The sequence below is a fragment of the Ammospiza nelsoni genome, chromosome 2 (assembly GCF_027579445.1).
Source record: "Ammospiza nelsoni isolate bAmmNel1 chromosome 2, bAmmNel1.pri, whole genome shotgun sequence".
Taxonomy (NCBI): Eukaryota; Metazoa; Chordata; class Aves; order Passeriformes; family Passerellidae; genus Ammospiza; species Ammospiza nelsoni.
Genome location: NC_080634.1, coordinates 45,866,845 through 45,886,803, shown reverse-complemented (window position 1 = coordinate 45,886,803; position 19,959 = coordinate 45,866,845). Strand labels below are relative to the sequence as shown.

The window sequence follows — 19,959 nt, the reverse complement described above, 5'->3', positions numbered from 1 at the left end:
TTATGAACAAAAATTAATTGGTACCATGAATCAACAAGCACAACAAAAAAAAATCAATTCAAAATGCTGAGATAATTCCAACCCTACCACCACAACTGCCAACTTTGTAGGAAGAAAATTCATTTATTAAAGTGAGGAGGCAACAGGTCAGTGTGTGCAAGACGTACCATATGATTCTCGAACTCCAATAACGAGCTGGGAGTCAAAAGCTTCTCCTAGCCTTTCAGCATGAACTAGCTTCATTGCACTGTCCTGAAGTCTGTTTTTTATATTTGAAAATATGGATTCATTCCATGTATCTAGCATGAGCTGCATATCAGGAAGAAAAAAAACAACAACCTGTTAGAAAGGTACACACAGACCTAAGTTCATGCAAAAAAGTACAAGACATCAGAAACAGAAATCAAGCAATTTATAATGTAATTTTCAGGTCCTACACAGCAGTTCAACTATGTCAGAACTTGATCTTGCTCTGAACTTGTTATACAAGTCATATTCAGCTCACATTCTAAATTTACTTTATGTAACTGGACAACTAAGGGGATCAGTCTTGAATTCATGTATTCACTCCATAATTCTCTATTACTTCTACAGTTCTTCATAATCAGTCAAGTAACCTTCCAGCAATACATTGTGTCAGGAGTTGCTATATGAGGGGTACTTTTGAGGCAAACACCCAAATATAATTCACCATTTGGCAGGCATAGTCTAAGACAAAACGAAAAACTCAACTAACACCAAAGTTACGTGAAGAGAAAGACTGATGGATTTATATTGCATTTATCCAACAAGAAAGTTCAGTATGCACATAATACATCTGTAGTTTATAAAAAACTCCATATCTCATCTAAGCACTGCAAAGTGTTAAGATTAGTTTTACGGAGGTTCTTATCAAAATCCTCATCATTCAATGTGCCCCTTTATACTCCATTGTGTGATTTGTTATTTTTGGTGACTGCTGCTAATTCTGCTGCATCACATGAGGACTGGTGCAACAAAGCTCTCTGGCAGTACAGCCCACTCACCTTTCGAACAATGCTGTCTTCCACGTTGGACTTCTTGTTGCTGCCCTGCTTGCCCATCAGAGTGATCTCCAACTGACAGAAGGGCTTGGGCAGAATGTCGCACTGGGTGAAGAACTTGCGCCACTCCACAATGTAGGCTTTGAGCAGAGCTGTATCATCCTGGTGACTCAGCACTCTCTGCAGGTGGGGCGAGCAGAGGAGGCAATTCACAAATCAATTTATGCACAAAATACGGGCTCTGTTTATGCTGAAAATAACTCCCCATATAAAACTCAAATATACACATATATCAGACTAACGAAGTCTACATATTGAAGTGCCATTTGGTTTCTTGAAGCAGTTATTAACCCATGTCATATGGGTCATTTCTAAAGGGCAAAGAAAGACAGCAGTAAAAAAGTACTCAGTAAGTTCAAATTTTCTAAATTAACCTCTTTTTCTCTTTTTAAGTCATGTGCAAGTAAAAAATTAAAATCTTTGGTCTAAAGGCATGTGCTGGTACAACCATATTAAAAAAAAATTAAATCAACATAAACCTGTAAGAACTGTGTTATATTCTGTACACTGACAGGTTTTGATTCAATGGCACCTACTAACCTTTCATTAGACCCAGACAGATAGTTAACATCTATATTTTATTAAATCCTGAAAACTTAGCTACATTGTACACTGGCTATCATAATGCCAAAAATAAAACCTGTCTATCAAATAACAGCCAACACAAACCACATCAAAAGGCCTCAGCTCAGCATAGCATTTATGCATATAAGCAGGTAAGCTATGGAACTTAAAAAACAACATTTATATGCCTGGTTTTAAAAAGGCCTCTATAAAAAACTATCTTCCTTGAAGGGAAGCCTTAGTGGTGTAAATCACTTCACTTAAAGGATAAAATGAAAGTTTACAGAATTTTTCTAAACCACTGTCACAGGATGCTTTAGAATTTTCTTTCATTTCACAACTCCCTCTTTTAAATTCCTCATAGCAAAAGATGTCTTCTGTAGTATGTGTTACAAACACAAGAACTTCCTTTGAGTCTACTGACAGTGCCACTCATTTGGAGGGAAGCCCATAAAACTGGACAGCTGAGCTTGCTGAGTGGATAGCACAGATATTTGTAGTACACTGTACATATGGCTTCTTTTAAAGCCATCCATGAACAACTCAGAATAGCACTGAAGCTATATAAACATTTTTTTTCTGACAATAACTTATGAAAAATTCTGCCTTTAGAAGTTTTCAAGTAGAAGAAAATTCCATTAGTACTGTTGGATAAACAAAAATAATGCTGTGTTTTGGCTTTTTTTTTTAATATACCATAAAAATCACTGCCCATCCCAGCTTCAAGCACTGTGAGAAAACAATGAGCCAGGCAAACGCTCAAGGGTCTTCTTTTTGTCAGCAGAAATTTGCAGGGTAATTACAATCTCCAGGACATCAAAAAATTTCCAACAAAAAAGCAATGCATTTAGATCCAACAAAAGTCAGAATTATTTGGCTATTTTTCTAACAATGTGAATAAAAGTTATAAAACATTAATAACTTACTGCTTGTGCCTGTTTAATAAAATCAAGGATGTCTTCCTTCAGAGCTTGATGGATTTTTGCTGGACCTTTATCATCCCACAAACACACTGCATGTACATCTCTAGAAAACAATTTATCCACCTTTTAGTAACAGCTACTCAAAATTTAATGCTGTAATATATGAGACTTTAACAGTCATGATTTCAGCATGTCTAAGAAATTGATACACTTATTATCTGCTGTTGTTGAACAACACATAACTAGATCCCATAACCAGAGAAAGCATGTTTGGGGAAGAGACCGAAGCTTTAAGAGAAGTCCTCGAAGCAAGTAACTGCAACCTATCTAGGAGAAGGCTATGGTTAAGGAGACGTGTAAGACAATTCTGTTTTCAGTACCTAGTCAATAATCCATATTGAATTAAGGACAATTTTTAAAGCTTTTCTTTGACAAAGACAGACATCACTTGCCAGTAACAGCATTACTACTGAGCCCATGCTATTCTAAAATGCTATCATTAACATGCAGCCTTCCCTGACAGTTTCGCAATCCAAGCGCTACAAATCCTACAAAGGCAATAGACCGTCCTCGTGAGAAATCTGAACCCTGACGGATCAGGTGATTTAAAAGACGATTCAATTAGTTTAAAAAGATCCCTCAAAACCTTTCATGGCAGTGGTAGCATTTTCAAGTGAAACACTACTGGAGAAAAGTTACTAAACAGCACTGCAAAGCAAAATTCTGAATTTTAATTGTCATTCAAATGAAATTTTTCCTACCTTACAGCTCAGCAAGCGTATCTTAACTCCAATTCTTTCCATACTGAAGAGTAAATAAAGCAAGTTACACTCCTAACCATATGTCATACATAACATGGCTCAGCAAGCCTTTTTTTGACTCATTACCATCCCCTGGTTCTTCTTCCACCTTTCAGTAACAAGGCCACATCTCTGCAGAAAAGCACCCCTTACAGTCTAAAGCTATTACTTTGTTCCTATTAAATCAATACACTTATTTCAATGCAAAAGCAGCTTTTTTAGTTTAACCAAAAAGACAAAACTCACAAGTTGCTTTGACACAGATTAAAGGTGCTGGGCCAAGGTTTCAGAGGTCTAACTCAACTGGTGAGACTTACACAACATTCACAGGCAGAAAAGGTGTTACTGTATTTAGAATGTCATTGTTTCCTGACAGCAGTGAAAAAAAAGCAGTACCGGATAATTATACTCACAGGGCATGTAGAAGACACCTACAGATTCTGCATTTTTATTAAGAAGCTTAACAAAGAACACTGTCCAAAAATATACATCTAGGGAAGTGGGATCCTTTACCTCAATAGCTTTAATTTAGCCATAAAGTCACTTAAGTTCTATTCAATAACTCAGCTACAAGAAAAAACCAATAAATATGAAGTTTTCATTCCAATGCAGAATTATTGAACTACTTATTAAAAATTAAAGCAATGACTCAGAACTGAATTTTTACCTTAACTATACCATGTCAGGCAACTACTACAGCAGAGGCATTGTAAGATATTAAAACCCACATGTTAGATTACCTTTCCTCTTGGCTGGCAGAAAGATGTGACAGGTGCATTAAACTGGGTGTTAAAAGTCACTACACTGTCCCCATCAAAAAGAGCAATAAAGACAGAGTGCCACAAGACTGCATTTGAAAAAAAACCTACTATTCTGACAGATTTTAAAAAGCAAAAGAATAGTCTGCAGATTTGAATTACGACTACATTAGAGGGCAAATAACTCCATTGAGACAAAGATTATTTTAGATATACTTTTGATGTTTCTTTTGTAACTCACTTCCATATCATGTTTTCAAAAATCACACAAAAAATTATCACCTAAGCTTCTGGAAAAGCAGCTTCTTGCTTTTTGGAAGGAAGAAAATGGCAGGGTTTATAGAAAGCACATTAATACCAACATTGTCTGAAAACTCTTATATTTCATTCTTAGGGTAAAAAAGTATTCAAATTAATCTGTTAATTCAAGTTAAACTACACCACCCTGTTACTTCAGTTATTTTAGAAGAAAGTCATTCAAATCAGAATAATGTAACATTCAGCAGACTGCCTTTAAATTAATTTACTGACACAGCAGTAAACATTTTCTCTCTAATTCTAACAAGAAGTTTGTGGGCAGGTACAAAACTTGCTTACTGAAGTCAAAAGCGCTGCTTTTCTTTCTCCACCCTGTTAGCAAAGACCTGAATCCCAGCAAAGCTCAACTTCTGCACACTTAAGAGTGATGTTGGCACACTTACCCCTTAATAAAACTTAAACTAGTATTTTTGTTCTGTGTTTCCAAACCATGTGTGTCACATAAGTTCTGTGTGTATCAGGAGTAGCTCAGTAACTGTACTTCTGTCATACAGAAGGATGCAAGATACAAAACAATTACTTACGAAAACAGATCGAACCATTGCTGTTTGGTGACCGACTCCTGACGAAGAAGTTTCAGAACAATCGGGCGCATGAAATCCCATTTGTCTTCAAACTGAAGTGAACCTTTATTCTAAAAGAAACAACAAAAAAGTCATGTTAATAAACCAGTATCTTACTTTGTTTTTAAGGATTGCAGTTTATACAGTTAACATAAAAATATTTTCTAAGGTGTTCCTCATAAGCCAGCACTTAAGCTACACTACCACAGCTGAACAACACTTTTCACAATAAGTATTATTTTAAGAAGTGACAGAGCTATTATTTGGTTCAAAGAAACTGCCAATTCTTCAGTTAATCACTGCATTAGCTACAAGCAAAGTTCTAGCCAGCATTCTTCAGCTGTTATTGGAGTTATGCACAGACAACACGGATGGTATTTGGGGCAGCCTCCCTGTTCCAACCAAGATACCTGTGATGGAAGTCAGGCAGCAGTTGCAAACCTGTCTCGAGTAAATTCCCCTGACCAGAATGACAGCCAGGAGTCAGGAATGGTATTGTGGATGCTACCACAAACCTTTTTTCTCTCACTGTGCAACTGGCATCAGCAGCAAAGAGGGAGGAAGGAAGCAGAGTAACGCAGGAGCTGCTGCATCGCAGACTCCCTTCCTGTGGGTTAACTGGCCACAAGACCAAGACTACAGCTGGTGTAGATAAAAATTATTTACTCCATGATGAAAATTCTAATCCCAGGTGGACTTTCCAAACTTATGATACAAATTAAGAGGAAAAGTAAAGAAATTAAGTGCTCCCATATAATTCTGATTATTCTGAAAAATCTCACCACAGTATCCAGGCTAACTTCCATTATTTAAAAAAGCCAAACAAAACACAACTTTGAGAGAAAAACAGCAGTTCTACCACAAATGTTGTGATTCTCTTTGCTTAAAGCTCCACATTCTAAAAAGAGAAACCTGCAATTAAAAGAATACACTGATTAAGAGTTCTGTGGCAGAAAGACTACTGCTTCAGTTATCTGCAGGGCTACGTTCCAGTGCACTGTTTACTTCTGAACAGATCATTGTCTTGGCTAGAAATACTACATTTGACACAATTCACTTCAAATACAGCAACTAACACAGTCTAACGGCTTTAAATTCTCATAAGTGCACTGTTCTGCAACTAACATCTCTTCAGATAAACAAGTACAAGCAGCACACCATGTTCCCTCAATCACCTCCTTCTGATTAATTTCTACATGGAAATTTACAATTAAATCTGTTATTTAGTATTCAGAATAAGCAGAGTTTGGCAACCATATCCGCTGGTGTCCTCAAGTAAGGATACCTCATCTTCAAGGTATAAAGATGCAACAGGCACACAATAACTATTTTTACAGCCACAGCATCTGAAGGCCTCACAGCATTGTGGTAGGTACTGAACACAGCTTTCATGGAATCAGCCCCTGATGATAAAGTCTATAAATCTTTCAACATAAAAAATAAAAAATTGTTTGCCTATTCAGAGAAAGTTTTACCTATTCTTTCCCTGTGCAAAAAAAGAAAATTTGAATGCATCATCTTTGAAAATCATCAACTAAATGCTTCCCCCATATAGAACCAGCTTTATTATTATTTCCTAATGTTTGATGCATTGCTCTAATCTTTGCTAGTCCTCTGAAATTTGTTAGTTTCTACTTGCAGATACTTCTGTTCCAAGTCCCTCTTGGAACGATAATGAACATAAAATATCAGCTACTGAACAGTTAGAAGTTCCACAAAAGGCATTATAAAAAAAGTAAAAGCAGCTTCCTTACAAGTTTTCCTTTTGAATGAAAAATCAGAGAAGACCCCTTAAGCTTTTTGGAACAGATAAAAAAATCTGTTCTGCAATTATTGAGAAGTGCAATTCTGCCCTTCACCAAAATCAGCTGAAGATAAAACCTGAATGCTCTATCTTTGTGAATAAGATTAGATTCAGTGTAAAACATGGGGAGGAGGAGGACTGCAAACACAACCGTTTATATGATTTACACTGCAATTCCCTACTTAATCCTAAGAAGCACTAATAAAATTCAACTTCAGTTGTAAAAAAAAATCCTGTGTCCACTTGTAACCAACATCTGCCTACTTAAAAAGAACTCCTCAACTAAAGCTTATCCTGAAATCCCATTAGAGAAGTGTAGAATTTTGTTTCGTATACATAGGAGTAAATTTTTTTCCGTATTTCCTTCTTTATTCTTTAATTAGGCAGAAGATGAAATAAAATTGATGGATGAAAAATCCTATTTAACTATTCTTTAAGTTCAATAAACAATTCACAGAAATATAGGATAAGCTGAGTTGGAAGGGACCCACAAGGACTATCAAGTCCAACTCCAGCTCCTGCATAGGACCATCCTCAAGAATCACACCATGTGCCAGAGAACATAGTCCTAGTGCGTCTTGAACTCTGCCAGGCTGGTGCTGCGACCATTCCCTGGGCAGCCTGTTCCAGTGCCCAAACACCCTCTGGGTGAAGAACCTTTTCCTGACGTCCAACCTAAACCTTCCCTAACACAGCTTCTGGCCATTCCCTCAGTCCTGTCACTGCTCACCACAGAGAACAGATCAGTGCCTGTCCCTCCTTCTCCCCTCACAAGGAAGCTGCAGACTGCAATGACATCTCCGCTCAGTCTCCTCCAAGCTGAACACATCCAGTGACCTCAGCCCCTCCTCACATGGTTTCCCCTCAAAGCCTTTCTCCACCTTGTTGCCCTCCTTTGGACACTCTCCCATAGTTTAATGTCTTTTTTATGTTGTGGCACCCAGAACTGCCCCCAGCCCTGGAGGTGAGGCTGCCCCAGCCCAGAGCAGAGCAGGACAATCCCCTCCCTTGCCCAGCTGGCCGTGCTGTGCCTGATGCCCCCAGGACAGGGCTGGCCCTCCTGGCTGCCAGGGCACTGCTGGCTCATGAAGTGTAAAAGCACTGTGACAGGTTGTGTGGGGAAATCTGCCCATACACCCAGGGCTGCCCCATCCCAGGTGCAGAATCCAGAACTTTCCCTTCTGGAACTTCATCTGGTTGGTGATTGCCCAGCCCCCTCATTTGTCCAGGTCACTCCGCACTCTGCCATCAAAGGAGTCAGCAGCTCTTCCCGGTTTTGCATCATCTGGAAACTTCCTTAGTGTCCCTTCCAGCCCTGTGTCCAAGTCATTTATGAAGATGTTGAAGAGCACAGAGCCTAAGATGGAGAATGGAGTTCCATGGAACCATACTTATGACAGGTCTCCAGTCTGACATCACCCAACTCCCTACAATGAACCAGTTGCTCACCCATCACGTGATGTGTTTATCCAGCTGTGGGCTGGACCTTTTTTCAAGAAGGATGCTCTGAGAGACAGTATGGAAAGCTTTACTGAAATCAAAAAAGATTACAGAAACATCATTTAGGTAGATTTAGGCTTCCATGACATTACAATTTTATACAGTAACTACAGGAAGAAAGGGTGCATTAAATACCACCTACTGTGTGGTATTCCCATTCATTAATTCCATCTCTGTTATGCACGACAGATTTTATAGAAGAGGAGGTCCAACAGTGGCAATTCTTAGTTACCAAAGTCACACATGCAGTATTTCCCGAGCAATTTTTCTTTCCTACTTTGCTTCCAACCACAGTTCCAAAGGAAAGGTAAACAGAACAGCGAGGCATACCTTTGATGAAATAAAATTACTTCTCTGAAAACACAGACTACAGATGATAGCCACACCCTGGATAAGTAGCCATTCTAGTTGTTAAATTTCAATGCTTCGAAAGACATCTCCACTTATGAAATATTTTGTTTTAAAATTCACTTGAGTAAATTTATTCATAAAGATGTAAAGTTCCATTTTAACACTAAACTTTACTTGAAATACATACTGCTTTACACTTTATACTTTTCCCTGTTCTTCAATTCTATGCATAAGTACTTCAACATTACAGATATAACAAGGCAAAGCAATACACCAAGACCTTCATGCTACTCTCCCTCTGAACCTCAGGATGTGGAACTCTCTATGCTGTGTAGTCTCTTTACTTCAGACCACACAGAAATTCAGCCCTGGTCTCTGCCAGATGCTCTACAGTACTGTAGAAAAGAAGAGTTCTCTAGGTCTTACTGTACATCTGATCTACAGCTGAGTAACATCTTCACCTTTAGAACTTCACTGATTTTAGACAGTATTTTTATTAAAGCCAGCTGACAGAGGGATGAAGTAGGAAATATGATGTCCTAGATGGAAACAAGCACTGTCAGATTAATCTCCGCTACAAGTAGCTCTAAAAATCAGTGTAATGCTTGTAGCAAGTTTCTGCTCAAAGCAGAAAAGTAGCCACAGGAAAAGCTTTTGTATGTAACTAACGTGCAACACTCCCTAGCTTCTTAAGGATATCCTAAATGGAAACAGCCAGGAAGAAACAGACAAAATACAGACTGGAAACATGTACTTCAAGTCAAAAAATTCAGAAACTTCAAATGTGTTTCTAGTTGTCAGTGACAAACAGCTGAAACTGATGCAAGGATAAATAGTGATCCTCATTTCATTTAAGCCCAGGGAAAAACTGGTGCTTCCTTTGCTGCTTCTTTCCTAGTATCAGGCTCATGCTGGAGTTCCTCTTGCAAGGATAGACTCCTGCATTTGCTGGCAGTTCCAGTAAGGCCCTACAGTAGTGTCAAGATCTGCCAGCATGGATACAGCTACAGGTTTCCTTTGTGCTACAATAAGCTAACATGCTTTCTGCTCCACAAAATGCAGAAAAACTCAAGTCTCTTCATGTCACAGGGGTGAATTGGTTTAGACTGTATCATCACTGCAAAGAGAACAAGTTACAAGTCCTACAGGGCCCCTGAAACCAAGTACCCCTTTTTAGAAGTGTCACACGTGTGTTGAGACAAAAAACTCTAGGGGACTGCTGGAAGTGGCTTGGTCACCTACCCAAAAGCCACTGCCTCAACGAGGGAGAGCAGCTCTGCTACAGGTAGGGCAGGCACCAGCTGAGCCTGAAATGGCTCTTACTAAGTACTGCAGCATTTCCACCACATTACAGTTTGTTCTGTCTCACCACGATTCAACAGGACTGGTCATTCTAATTTTGCATTTAAAGAAGGCTCTCCAAGAATATGCTTCTCACTAAAAAAAAAGAATTTACAATTAGGAAAATTAAGCACTAGTGGAGTTTAAATGATGCCCTCTAAAATTATGACAGCCAGTCAGATTTGGATTCAGCTAGATCTGTTAATAGAATCAGAAAGGAATATTTCACTTCATTGTCTCAACTATGCAGAAAGCTGGACCAGGATGGAGGAAAACAAAAGAAAATACTCATGTTCTGCTCATGCTGGCAAAACTAAGGCCTGTCTATACCCAACCTAGATTTGATTATGCAGGCTTATTTGGAAAAGATATGGAAAAAACTTACAGATGTTAACACCTCTCCTTTCTTATCCTGGTATTTATACTGTGCCCAGACATTGCTTTTTTTTTACCCCTTAAAGATGAAAGCAGAAGTGAGCTGGACAGACTCAGATGGCACAAGGCACTGCCAGGCAACACTGACCTGGAATCAACAGTTTGCTCCTCGGAGAGCACTCTGATGAGTGGAACTGGGGAGCAAAGGACCTTACCTAGTTCTAGTTCTCACACTGGTTTATCTTGCCATTATAAACAAAGGCAAATCACTGTGTAATTTTTCCTTCTGTAATGTGGGAATCATACTTTGTTATACTCACTAATTAGTAGCTATATGCTTAATAACACTTTGAGTGACCAGAAATGCCTATTTTAGAAGATATATCTCTGCAGCATTTTTCCTAAAACACACTGTGCATATATATTTTATTGTCAATATAAAATACTGATGACTCAAAGGTCAATGGCAAAAATATGACTAGTTAACACAAAGACTTCAGTTTGGCAGGAGCCATCTCACCAAGTCAAGGCCTCTGTTTTTACTACTTAGTGTTCTTTCAAAATAGCTGAAGCAGAATGCTGACAAGTCTTAGAGGTCTATGTTTCTCCTATCTGCTGTGGGCTATCCCACCACGTGTATCATCGGAGCACGTGCTGGACTTCTGAGAAATCCTCAAATGTACAGAAAAGAGATGGTCTAAAACATTACCAAGTGGATAAAACTGTCGGAGCCCTGCTCTGAACACATGCATTTCCACGAAAAGGACATTTCTTCTTATGAGATATTTTTTTCGCCTGTGTTCTTGGGTTCCTCAATTTTAGATTTTTAAGTATTTTGAAGTATTATCTGCCTAAATATCTAAGAACCACTAACAGGCATAAAAATATGCAGGAATTAATTAAAATTCATTGCAATTTCAAGGAAGATTTTTTTAAACATATCTTTTTAATATAGAGATTTTTCTGAATATGAGGAAGAAACAAGGCGATAAATTACTTATCATTTCTTCACACTGAATGTCTCAGAGTAATAAATAAAACCAGCAGATTCAGGCTAGAGCTATACATCCAAATTAGGTCAGGTTAATAAAACGCAAGCAACACTTCTTCAGGACCACAATGAACTATAATACATAGTGCTGAACACATGTTTATGCCTATATTTATATATATCTTCAATTGTCAATTCCTCAAGTTAAGCAGACAGCCTGCCCTAGGCCTATCTTAGCACTGTAGCTAACTGGTGTTTTAGAAGCACTTACTGGCGGCATTCATAACAGTGGTTTCAAGTAGGCCCATCTTCCCTGTGTTAGCATGGCCTCAAAGGCCACAGAGTCTTCTCCTCATATACATACCACAAAGATCAGGACAGGCAGTCCTGAGCTCAAACACTGGACTGTCCCACTGAAATCTTCCGTTCCAACCTGCGGCAGCTTGGGGTGACTGACATCTGCCATCAAACGTCGGGAAAGTGCTTGAAAACATATGACTACAAAAGCAAAGCTGCTTAACGTAAGCGAAAGGCCTCCGGGAGTTTTCCTTTGCAGGAAAACTGCAGTTAACAAAAAAACTGGAACACGGCAGCCACCCCAATAACGGCACCTGCCCCCATCGAAGACATTTTCCAACTCTTTGTTTAACTTAAAACTCATTTGCCGTACACCCGGATTTTCTTAAATAAACAAAGAGAAGACACCGAGCCCTGTCTATCCGCACGACGCAACGCTGTTTCCCAACGGGGCGTGTTTGGGAAGGGAGAGCCGGGGGCAGGGAGCGCGGTGCTGGCAGCAGGCAGCAGCAGCCGCCGCCGGGGCCGGGCCGGGCCGGGCCGAGGCCGGCAGCCCAAGGCCGCTCACCTGCGGGGGGGCCCCGGGAGCGGCAACTCCGGCCAGCGGCACCCGCGGCCCGACCCTGGCCCTGCCCCCGTCCCCGCCGCCCTGTCCGGTCCGGCCACCCGCAGGGCCGCCCGGCCCCGCCGCCTCCCCCCTCCTCCCGCAGGACCCGGCCGGGCTCCGCTCTCACCTTTAAGAGATTAGACGTCGCCATGATCCCCACTGCAGGGCCTCCCCGGCCGGCAGCGGCGGCTTCTCTGCTCGAGCTCGGTTCGGCTCCCACCGGCCGCTGCCGCTTTACATGGCCCCGGGCCGCTCGCCCGCCCGGCCGGACCCGCGGCGGCGGCGGCAGCAGCAGCAGCGGCGGCGGCAGCCTCAGCGTTAGGCGTCCCTGTCCCGCGGCGAGGCTCGGGGAGCTCGGCAGCGCTGGGACCGGCCGGGTGCTCCGCACGCAGCCGCCCCTCAGAGCCTCATGGCGGCGTCCGCCCGGGCGGCGCTCGGCGGCCGCGGTTCCATGGAAGGGGCCGGGCCCACATCATGCGGCGCCGGGAGCGGCCCCGCCGCCCAGCGCGGCTGCGGGCCCCGCCTGCAGCGCCCCCTGCCGGCCCGCCGCCCGGCTCCGGCGCCGCTGCCCTCACGGCCCCGCGGGACGGGGCTCGGCGCGGAGTGCGGGATGATGTGGTTTGTAAGCGCAGAAATAAGTTGACTTCCAACTAACTAACTAGGTATCTAACTAACTAGCTATGTAACTAACTAACTAGCTACCCCCGGCCCGTGCCGCCGTGCTGTCCCCGGGGGTGCTGCGGCACCGCCCCCCGCACGCCCGGCCGGAGGGAGCGGAGAGCGCCGCGGGCACAGCCCCGCACGGCCACCCGCACTCAGCCGAGTGCTGCGAAGCCAAGCCGCTGCCCTACACCCAATCTCCGGCTAAGCCATCACGCTTCGTGCCAGTTGCCACAAGAGTTCTATTTACAGAATCTGTAAGTGTGTAAGCGTCTGAAGGCAGAGTGTCAGGAGGACACCCAGTGGTGCCCAGCAATCGGGACATAAGGCAATGGGCACAGAAGTTCCACCTGAACAAAAGGAAGAACTTCTCTGCTGTGAGGGTGATCTAGCACTGGAACACATTGCCCAGACGACTTGTGGAGTCTCCTCACTGGAGAATTCAAGAGCTGTCTGGACACAATCCTCTGCTCTAGGATGGCCCTGCTTGAGCAGTGAGGTTGGACCAGATGACCCCCTGTGGTCCTTTCCAGTCTGAGTCATTCTGTGACTCTGTGATCACAGAGCATGTTCAGAGTTGGACAGGACACACAAGGTTCATCCAAGTCCAATACAAGGGAATATTCAGTAGGAAAAGTTTGCATTTAGGCACCTTTTGAGAAGGATTTGGAAAATTTCAGGGTTTCTTTATATATTTATGTAAAACAGAATCTCACTTTTCTCTTAAAACATTTAGCCTTTGCCTAAAAATTTATCTTGAAGGAAATGTCACCAAGGTTTCTGGACAGGCTTGGAGCCCTGAGAGCTGATGCTTCCTGTTCAACCTGGCCTGCCCTGAGTCATTAGCATGGACAGCCACACCGCTGGCCACCAGGGATGGCAGTGCTCCCTTTGCCTTTCCTAGGCCACAGGATTTGAAGATAAATTCATATTGCAGAGGATAGGGACCCTGACGTTAAAGAAAAGCTGTTAAAAATATTTAAGAAATGTGTATACTGTTGTGGAAATTTTGATAATGCTGACCAAATGTGACCTGCAGCCTTAGTAAATGAATAAATGATGATAGTCATATTAAGGCCTTCTTTTAACTGAGAAGTGGAAACAAGGTGTTGAATAATGTCCTATTCTGACAAGGTTTCCAGCTTCCAAATGCTCCAATTTATGATTTTTTTCTTTGCTTTGTTATTATATGTTCTATACTATCAATATTTCAGTATATGGTATTTATTGCACATATAATGAACTCAGTTATACAGTTTTGCATATAATATATAATTATGCAATGTAGATCTCATTGTATTATGCACTTTCTATTGCACATATATTCTACAACAGTGCTGAAGTTAGGAGGTCTCCAGCAGGGGCAGTAAAATGTGTACATTGTGCATTTGTGCTTCAGCCTCTCCACTGCCCAGTCTGTGTATTACGTTACAGGTGTGTAAGTACCTGAGAAGCTGAGATACAGGTAAATATTCTACAGAATGTGACATGGAGACAGCCATTTCTATGAGCCACTATTCTGTGAACTGATTCATTCTCTTTTGCTCATACCCTTTAAAAATGTGAGCATTTCCAATTATTTAATATGTTTTGTTCTTTTCATTTTTATCTGTTTCTTTTTTAACATATGTTTGCTATTAGTGCCACAATTCAGTGATGTTTATAAACTGGTTTTGATACATAGAGCCAGAAGGTGAACTGCTATAGAGAGCTTCATCTCAGGTCCCTTTGATGCAAAGCTTAGACAACAGCACAAATCATTAGAATGCTGTAAAAACTGCAAATTTTGCTTAATCAACATTGAAGCTAAATGAAGTTGGGCAGTGTTTTAAAATGCTATGTTTGAAAATGATGGATTTATCTGTATTTGCACTTTTCATCCAATCTTTCAACCAAATGTTGCCAGAAAAGTGAAAAGTGTGGGAGTACACAGGATGCAGGAGCATGCAGAGTACTTTTCGTGGTCTGGTCTTTTCTAAGTCCCCTGGGGCACCTAGTAGACGTTATGTAACACTGGATGGGTCAGCAATGACTGTGCTGAGTATGAGAGTTTCTGCATCCTGCCCCAGTATGCTCTTGTGCAACAGTTATGAATGGGCTAGCCAAGGAATAAAGAGAACTTGAACATCTGAGAAGCACAGAGACAAGGAAATGCTGGTACTTTTTACTGATATTAAAAATAGTGTGTGTCTCATTTTGCATGGTTTACACAATGACTGTAATTGTTGGGGTTTTTTTCCCTGAAGATCTGTGCATGAATTTTCTGGGAAGTAAAGACATCTGTGAGTCTTAAGGTTTTGTAGTATTTTAGTACCACTTCAGGGTGTTTCTACAGTGCTCAGAGTTACACAATATTGTTTTATTTACTTTAATTCTATTACAAATGGATTATTAAATTCTGCTGGTAATGAAGATAACAATTATTGATTGGTTCTACATTGGCCTACAGTTTTAATCCTTTGCATGGATTGTAAAAGGTAGAGGAATGGCAATCCCAGACGTGCACTACTTCAAAGTGATTTGCAAGGAGCAGCTCATGAAGATTTGGATGATCAGTGAAATTATTACCATCATAATATTCTAGATATCTTGGAGTAAACTGATTCCAAGCTTTGAATGAGTTCCATCAGAGAGAAATATATGTTTTAATGACCTGAAACCAATAAGATGAACCAATAATATAAACATGGTTCTAATCTTTGTCCATGAAGGGAAAAAACATGTGGTGCTTGAATAGTCCATTTTAAACTCTTCTCCCCTCAAACTAGTTATATTCAGTAGGGATACTAAAACTTACAGATTTCTTTCAGTTGGAAATTCTTGTTTATCGCTGCTGTGGACTGTCACAATGACCTCATGCACAAAATGTGCTGTGAGTCACCGAAGACAATCCTTTTAAAAGGGCAAGAACACTCAGACATCTACCTGTAGCTGAGAAAAGCAGCATTGTCAGTGACCAAACTTCTGTGTTTGTTTCCATTTCAACAAGTAAGCGAACACTTCTGGCGTTTACTATCTGGGCTTCACATCACCTTTTCTGCTAATAGCAATGGCATTCTGCAGAAATTGCCTGCATGTGGCAGTAAAGATTACTGCTGCTTTCACTTAAAGCAGCCCAAGGCTTTGCTATCTTAGCGTCACCAGAACCACCTATCCTGTGCATCTCAGTATGACCCCTTTGTTCTCAGGCCAACATTGTCCTGCAGCTTAAATAACCTTTCTCACTGATGTTTGTTTTTCTCTGATGTGTTTTTTAGACCACAGTGCTATTCCTTCATAGTTTCCTTGCTGGAAAACCTTACACTTTTTATCCTGAGTGTCACTGAGGATGGTGAGGGGTGGTGCAGAGTGACTGTTCGCAGGCAGAACCTGCAGGAGGGTTTTTGTTGGGGCCAAATTCCTCCTGGGACACAGAGAAACACGTGGCATGCATTAGGCAGAATGTGGCCATTGTTCCTCACACAAGCACAGAGTTGCAGAGAACTGCTGTGGGGAATTACATTTGATCTCCCAGTGGTTTTTGGACAGCTAGAAATTTACTGTTCCATTCACTATGTACTCGGGGAGCTAGAGTTGAGCTGTGAAGCATGGTAGTGTGAAAGATGATACCACAAGAAAAAACATGTTCTACTTTTCTGACACTTGTTCACATATGAATCTCTTTTTCAGTGCTCAGTAAGCTTTGCCTCTCTTTTGTTTTAAAAGCTTTTCTGAGAATCAGACTCTTTTCCACAGAGAATTGGGCAGAGAAGAATCCCAATAAGATGAACTGTTTTGATGGGATTTGACTGATTGATGGGATTTGAGACATGTATTTTAAAGTTACGTCCTGGCATAGCTTGTTCTTTTAAAATATACAACACAAGTTGTATGTCAGCAAAATTACTAAAATGATCTGCACATAGAAGACTTTTCTTCCTGAATAATATGCAGTAATTATTTTTAAATTATGAACTAATATAAATTATTACTAAATAGCTGAACTATTTCTTTGGCATTGAAAACTTAACCAAAATGGACAATTCTCGAAAGTACTACAGAGCAGTGCCAGCCCTGGAAGGTTTTTATTACTAAGATTATGACTGGAATATTTTCCACAATTCTTCCCCTCAGTTTTAGTACCTTAATACTGAGCAATGACCACTAAAATTTCCACCTATTGCCCTGCTCACTGTCAGACCCTGGTGCCAGATATGCCTTCTGTCAGTCCCTTCCTGTAAAGAAACCACGTGGGGGAGAAGGTGGAAGGGGGAAAAGCCTGCAATGTAGACATTTGCCTTTATGCAATATAGACACTATGCAATGTAGACGTGGTGCCGGCACAGAGTTATACCCAACCATTCCTGCAGCTGTGCCCCACAGATCCTTAGGGACTGCTGGGGTTAGGGAGTCAGGAGCCTGCATCTCTGTGCAGACTCCAGGTCCTTGGTGCTCTCTTTCATCCCACAAGTCCCACTGCAGTGATGGATATTTCTGCAAGGTCTTAAGGGCTCTGGCAGTGGTCAGTCAAAATTCTCCCTCAGGGCTGTGCAGAGATGGAAGAAATTATCTGTGTCCTCCTTCCACCCTTATCTTGTGCAGCCCTCTCCCTGGTGACTGACTTTATTGCTACAGGAGGTTCAGTTTGTCCTTCCACAATTTTCATGGAGCAGGGAAGCTCAGTTTGCATAGATTGCACAGATTTGAAGCCATAGCAATGAGGAATGGCAGTAATTGAACTGTAGCTGAAATGCCAGTTTTTTACCTAGACATTGTTTTTATTTACAATGCACGGCTTTTGGGTTTGCTACTTCTACTGTTAGCTTTCTGTAGAAGCTCTTCAGCTGCAAGGGGAGCCTTTGGCAGCCTGGGATCAGTTAATCTCAGTTTGAGCTGCCCTTGTAGCCTGTGAGGCTGCTGGGGGCTGCTGTCATCTGGCTCCCAGGGAGCAGTCGTCTCTCTGCTGGTTACACACTGAGCATCCATCCCAGCATCACTCAGGCCTGGCTTGAAACGTTACTTTCTCGGAGAAGTGAATTAATTAAATACTTGCAAAGACAGTGATCCACTCTAGCAGTTTAGGATTGGGGTTTTGAATTCCTCAGTTTGAATTTAAATGAAGATTTACCTACCCTTCATAAAGAGCCTGCTACTCCCAATGGCCTCTGTGGGTGATGAGCAATTCCTCTTTTAGAATTTTCATTTCATTCACTTATTTGAAAGATAGTCTCTAGACTCTGAGAAATGAGCAATGCAAATTTTTGCAGTTGACAGTTGTTTTTTGATATTTAATGATTTCTTAAACTGTCCACCATGTTTGTGGTAAGGTTCCATGCCCATGTAGAGGATAAACCCTTGGCCTTTCTTCTTTTTCTTCAGGACTGAATAAAGGCTGCTGAAATTGCTGTGCCAGCTCTGTGTAAAAAGGAAAGGTGGAGACTTGGAGGAGCTCCCATTGTGCTGGGGTCTTCAGTGAGGGAAAAAGCACTCTTCCTGGATGTTAATTATGTAAAAAGAGGGCAATGAAGCATGTACTCCCTCAGGGAGCTGAAATGCTGAGACTGAAATATCTGTGATCATGCCCCCCTCGCTTTCAGACAGGCGGCATGGGTACCAGCAGCCGTTCGTGTGGGGCAGAGGGGATCTCAGCACAGGCCAGCACAGAGGGCCTGGGGGCTCAGTCAGGCCTGCATCATTTTCTGTGAGCACGGGACAGTCGCCAGTTTGAGCTTAGATCCGTCAGTCTATTCCATACTGAAGGCATAAATGAACAAAACTAAATCTAAAGCTTTTCCTTGGTTGATTCCTAAGGTATGAGGCTAGTTTCTGCTTCTTACATGGGATGGATACAATTATGAGTAAGCCAAAATATCTTAAGAATTCATATGTAAAATATTTTAATGAGGAAGATATTTACTCTTCTTTATCAAACTTAAAATAAAGCAATGGAAGTTTAAACATTTTAGGAGTCCAAAACAATACTTTTTATCTGTTCATTTGCCAGGCCTATGAATCCAAATAAAACCTTTGTCAAGATTTTTCAATATTTTTCATTTCCTAACTGGGATTGACCAAATCTTAATTTGCAAAGTTTGTGGCTTTTTATTAAATATTTTCTATTTTTTAAATTTGGCTACCATGTAAGATTTACCTAATTGCTGTAATTTCTGGGAATTTAATTCTGTTGTCAATATTCATGCTTCCTTGGGGAGAAAAAGAATATACATGCACTGAACTATTACCCATTCCACAGCTTATTCAAGCTGTTACTTACATATCATCTTGCAAAGCATCTGAAAAGAAAATAACGCATTTTGACAAATTATCTGTTTATCAGACATTTCTATCAACTGCAAGTGTGTAGTGAGAAGACACAGTAGTGGTTTAATATAGCACAAAGACAGTGTTTGAAAGTACATGTTAATCTACATTTTTAGGAATTACAAATAAGACAACTATGTGTACAGTACTTTAAAATGTAGTAAACTTCTCTTCTAGTTGCATGGCCAATACCAGTTCCTTACACAGTTGAATCTGGTTAAAAGCTCTATTCCCAGTGTAATAAACGTGACACCACAGGTACAACATTGACAACAGAGATTAAGGCTCTGCTCTGATGATTGTTTCTCTGTGCATACCTCCCCTCCACTCCCCTCTTCTCCCAGTCCTTTTACCCCCAGTACAACCCAATTTTTTTCATACAGAATGACAAGCTAATTGGCTCCAGAGTATTCAGGAAGAAAAATTAATGATACAAGACTTTAATCTAAAACTAATGAAATATGCAATGAAATGTAGATTCACAGGAATACCTGGCACTTATAAGTCTGTTTTAATTTTTTTGTTATTGTTATTTGGGTATGTCAGAAGAAACCAGTATCCACATCCCATGATGGTAAACACTCAAAACCAGGTAGCACACAGAGGATAGAGTCCAGGACTGAAGATCATATAGACTGATTTGGTTTCAGCAGTTTTTGTAAATTTAAGGAAGAACAATCATCTCTATATTTGAGATACAGAAGGTGAGGCACAAAACCCACAAA

General features: G+C 41.1%; 1 protein-coding gene across 1 annotated transcript in view; it reads right to left on the bottom strand.

Moving 5' to 3' along the window:
• The window catches only part of CUL5 (cullin 5), a 31,647-nt gene extending 18,934 nt beyond the window's left edge, over positions 1–12,713 (bottom strand). The window contains exons 1-5 of the mRNA XM_059493283.1: positions 12,402–12,713; positions 4,970–5,079; positions 2,573–2,672; positions 1,026–1,202; positions 168–309 (exon numbers count right to left, since the gene is read on the bottom strand). Of these exons, the coding sequence (XP_059349266.1) occupies positions 168–309; positions 1,026–1,202; positions 2,573–2,672; positions 4,970–5,079; positions 12,402–12,425 (553 nt within the window). The 5' untranslated portion in view covers positions 12,426–12,713. The remainder of the gene's footprint in view (positions 1–167; positions 310–1,025; positions 1,203–2,572; positions 2,673–4,969; positions 5,080–12,401) is intronic.
• Between the last annotated feature and the right edge of the window lie 7,246 nt (positions 12,714–19,959).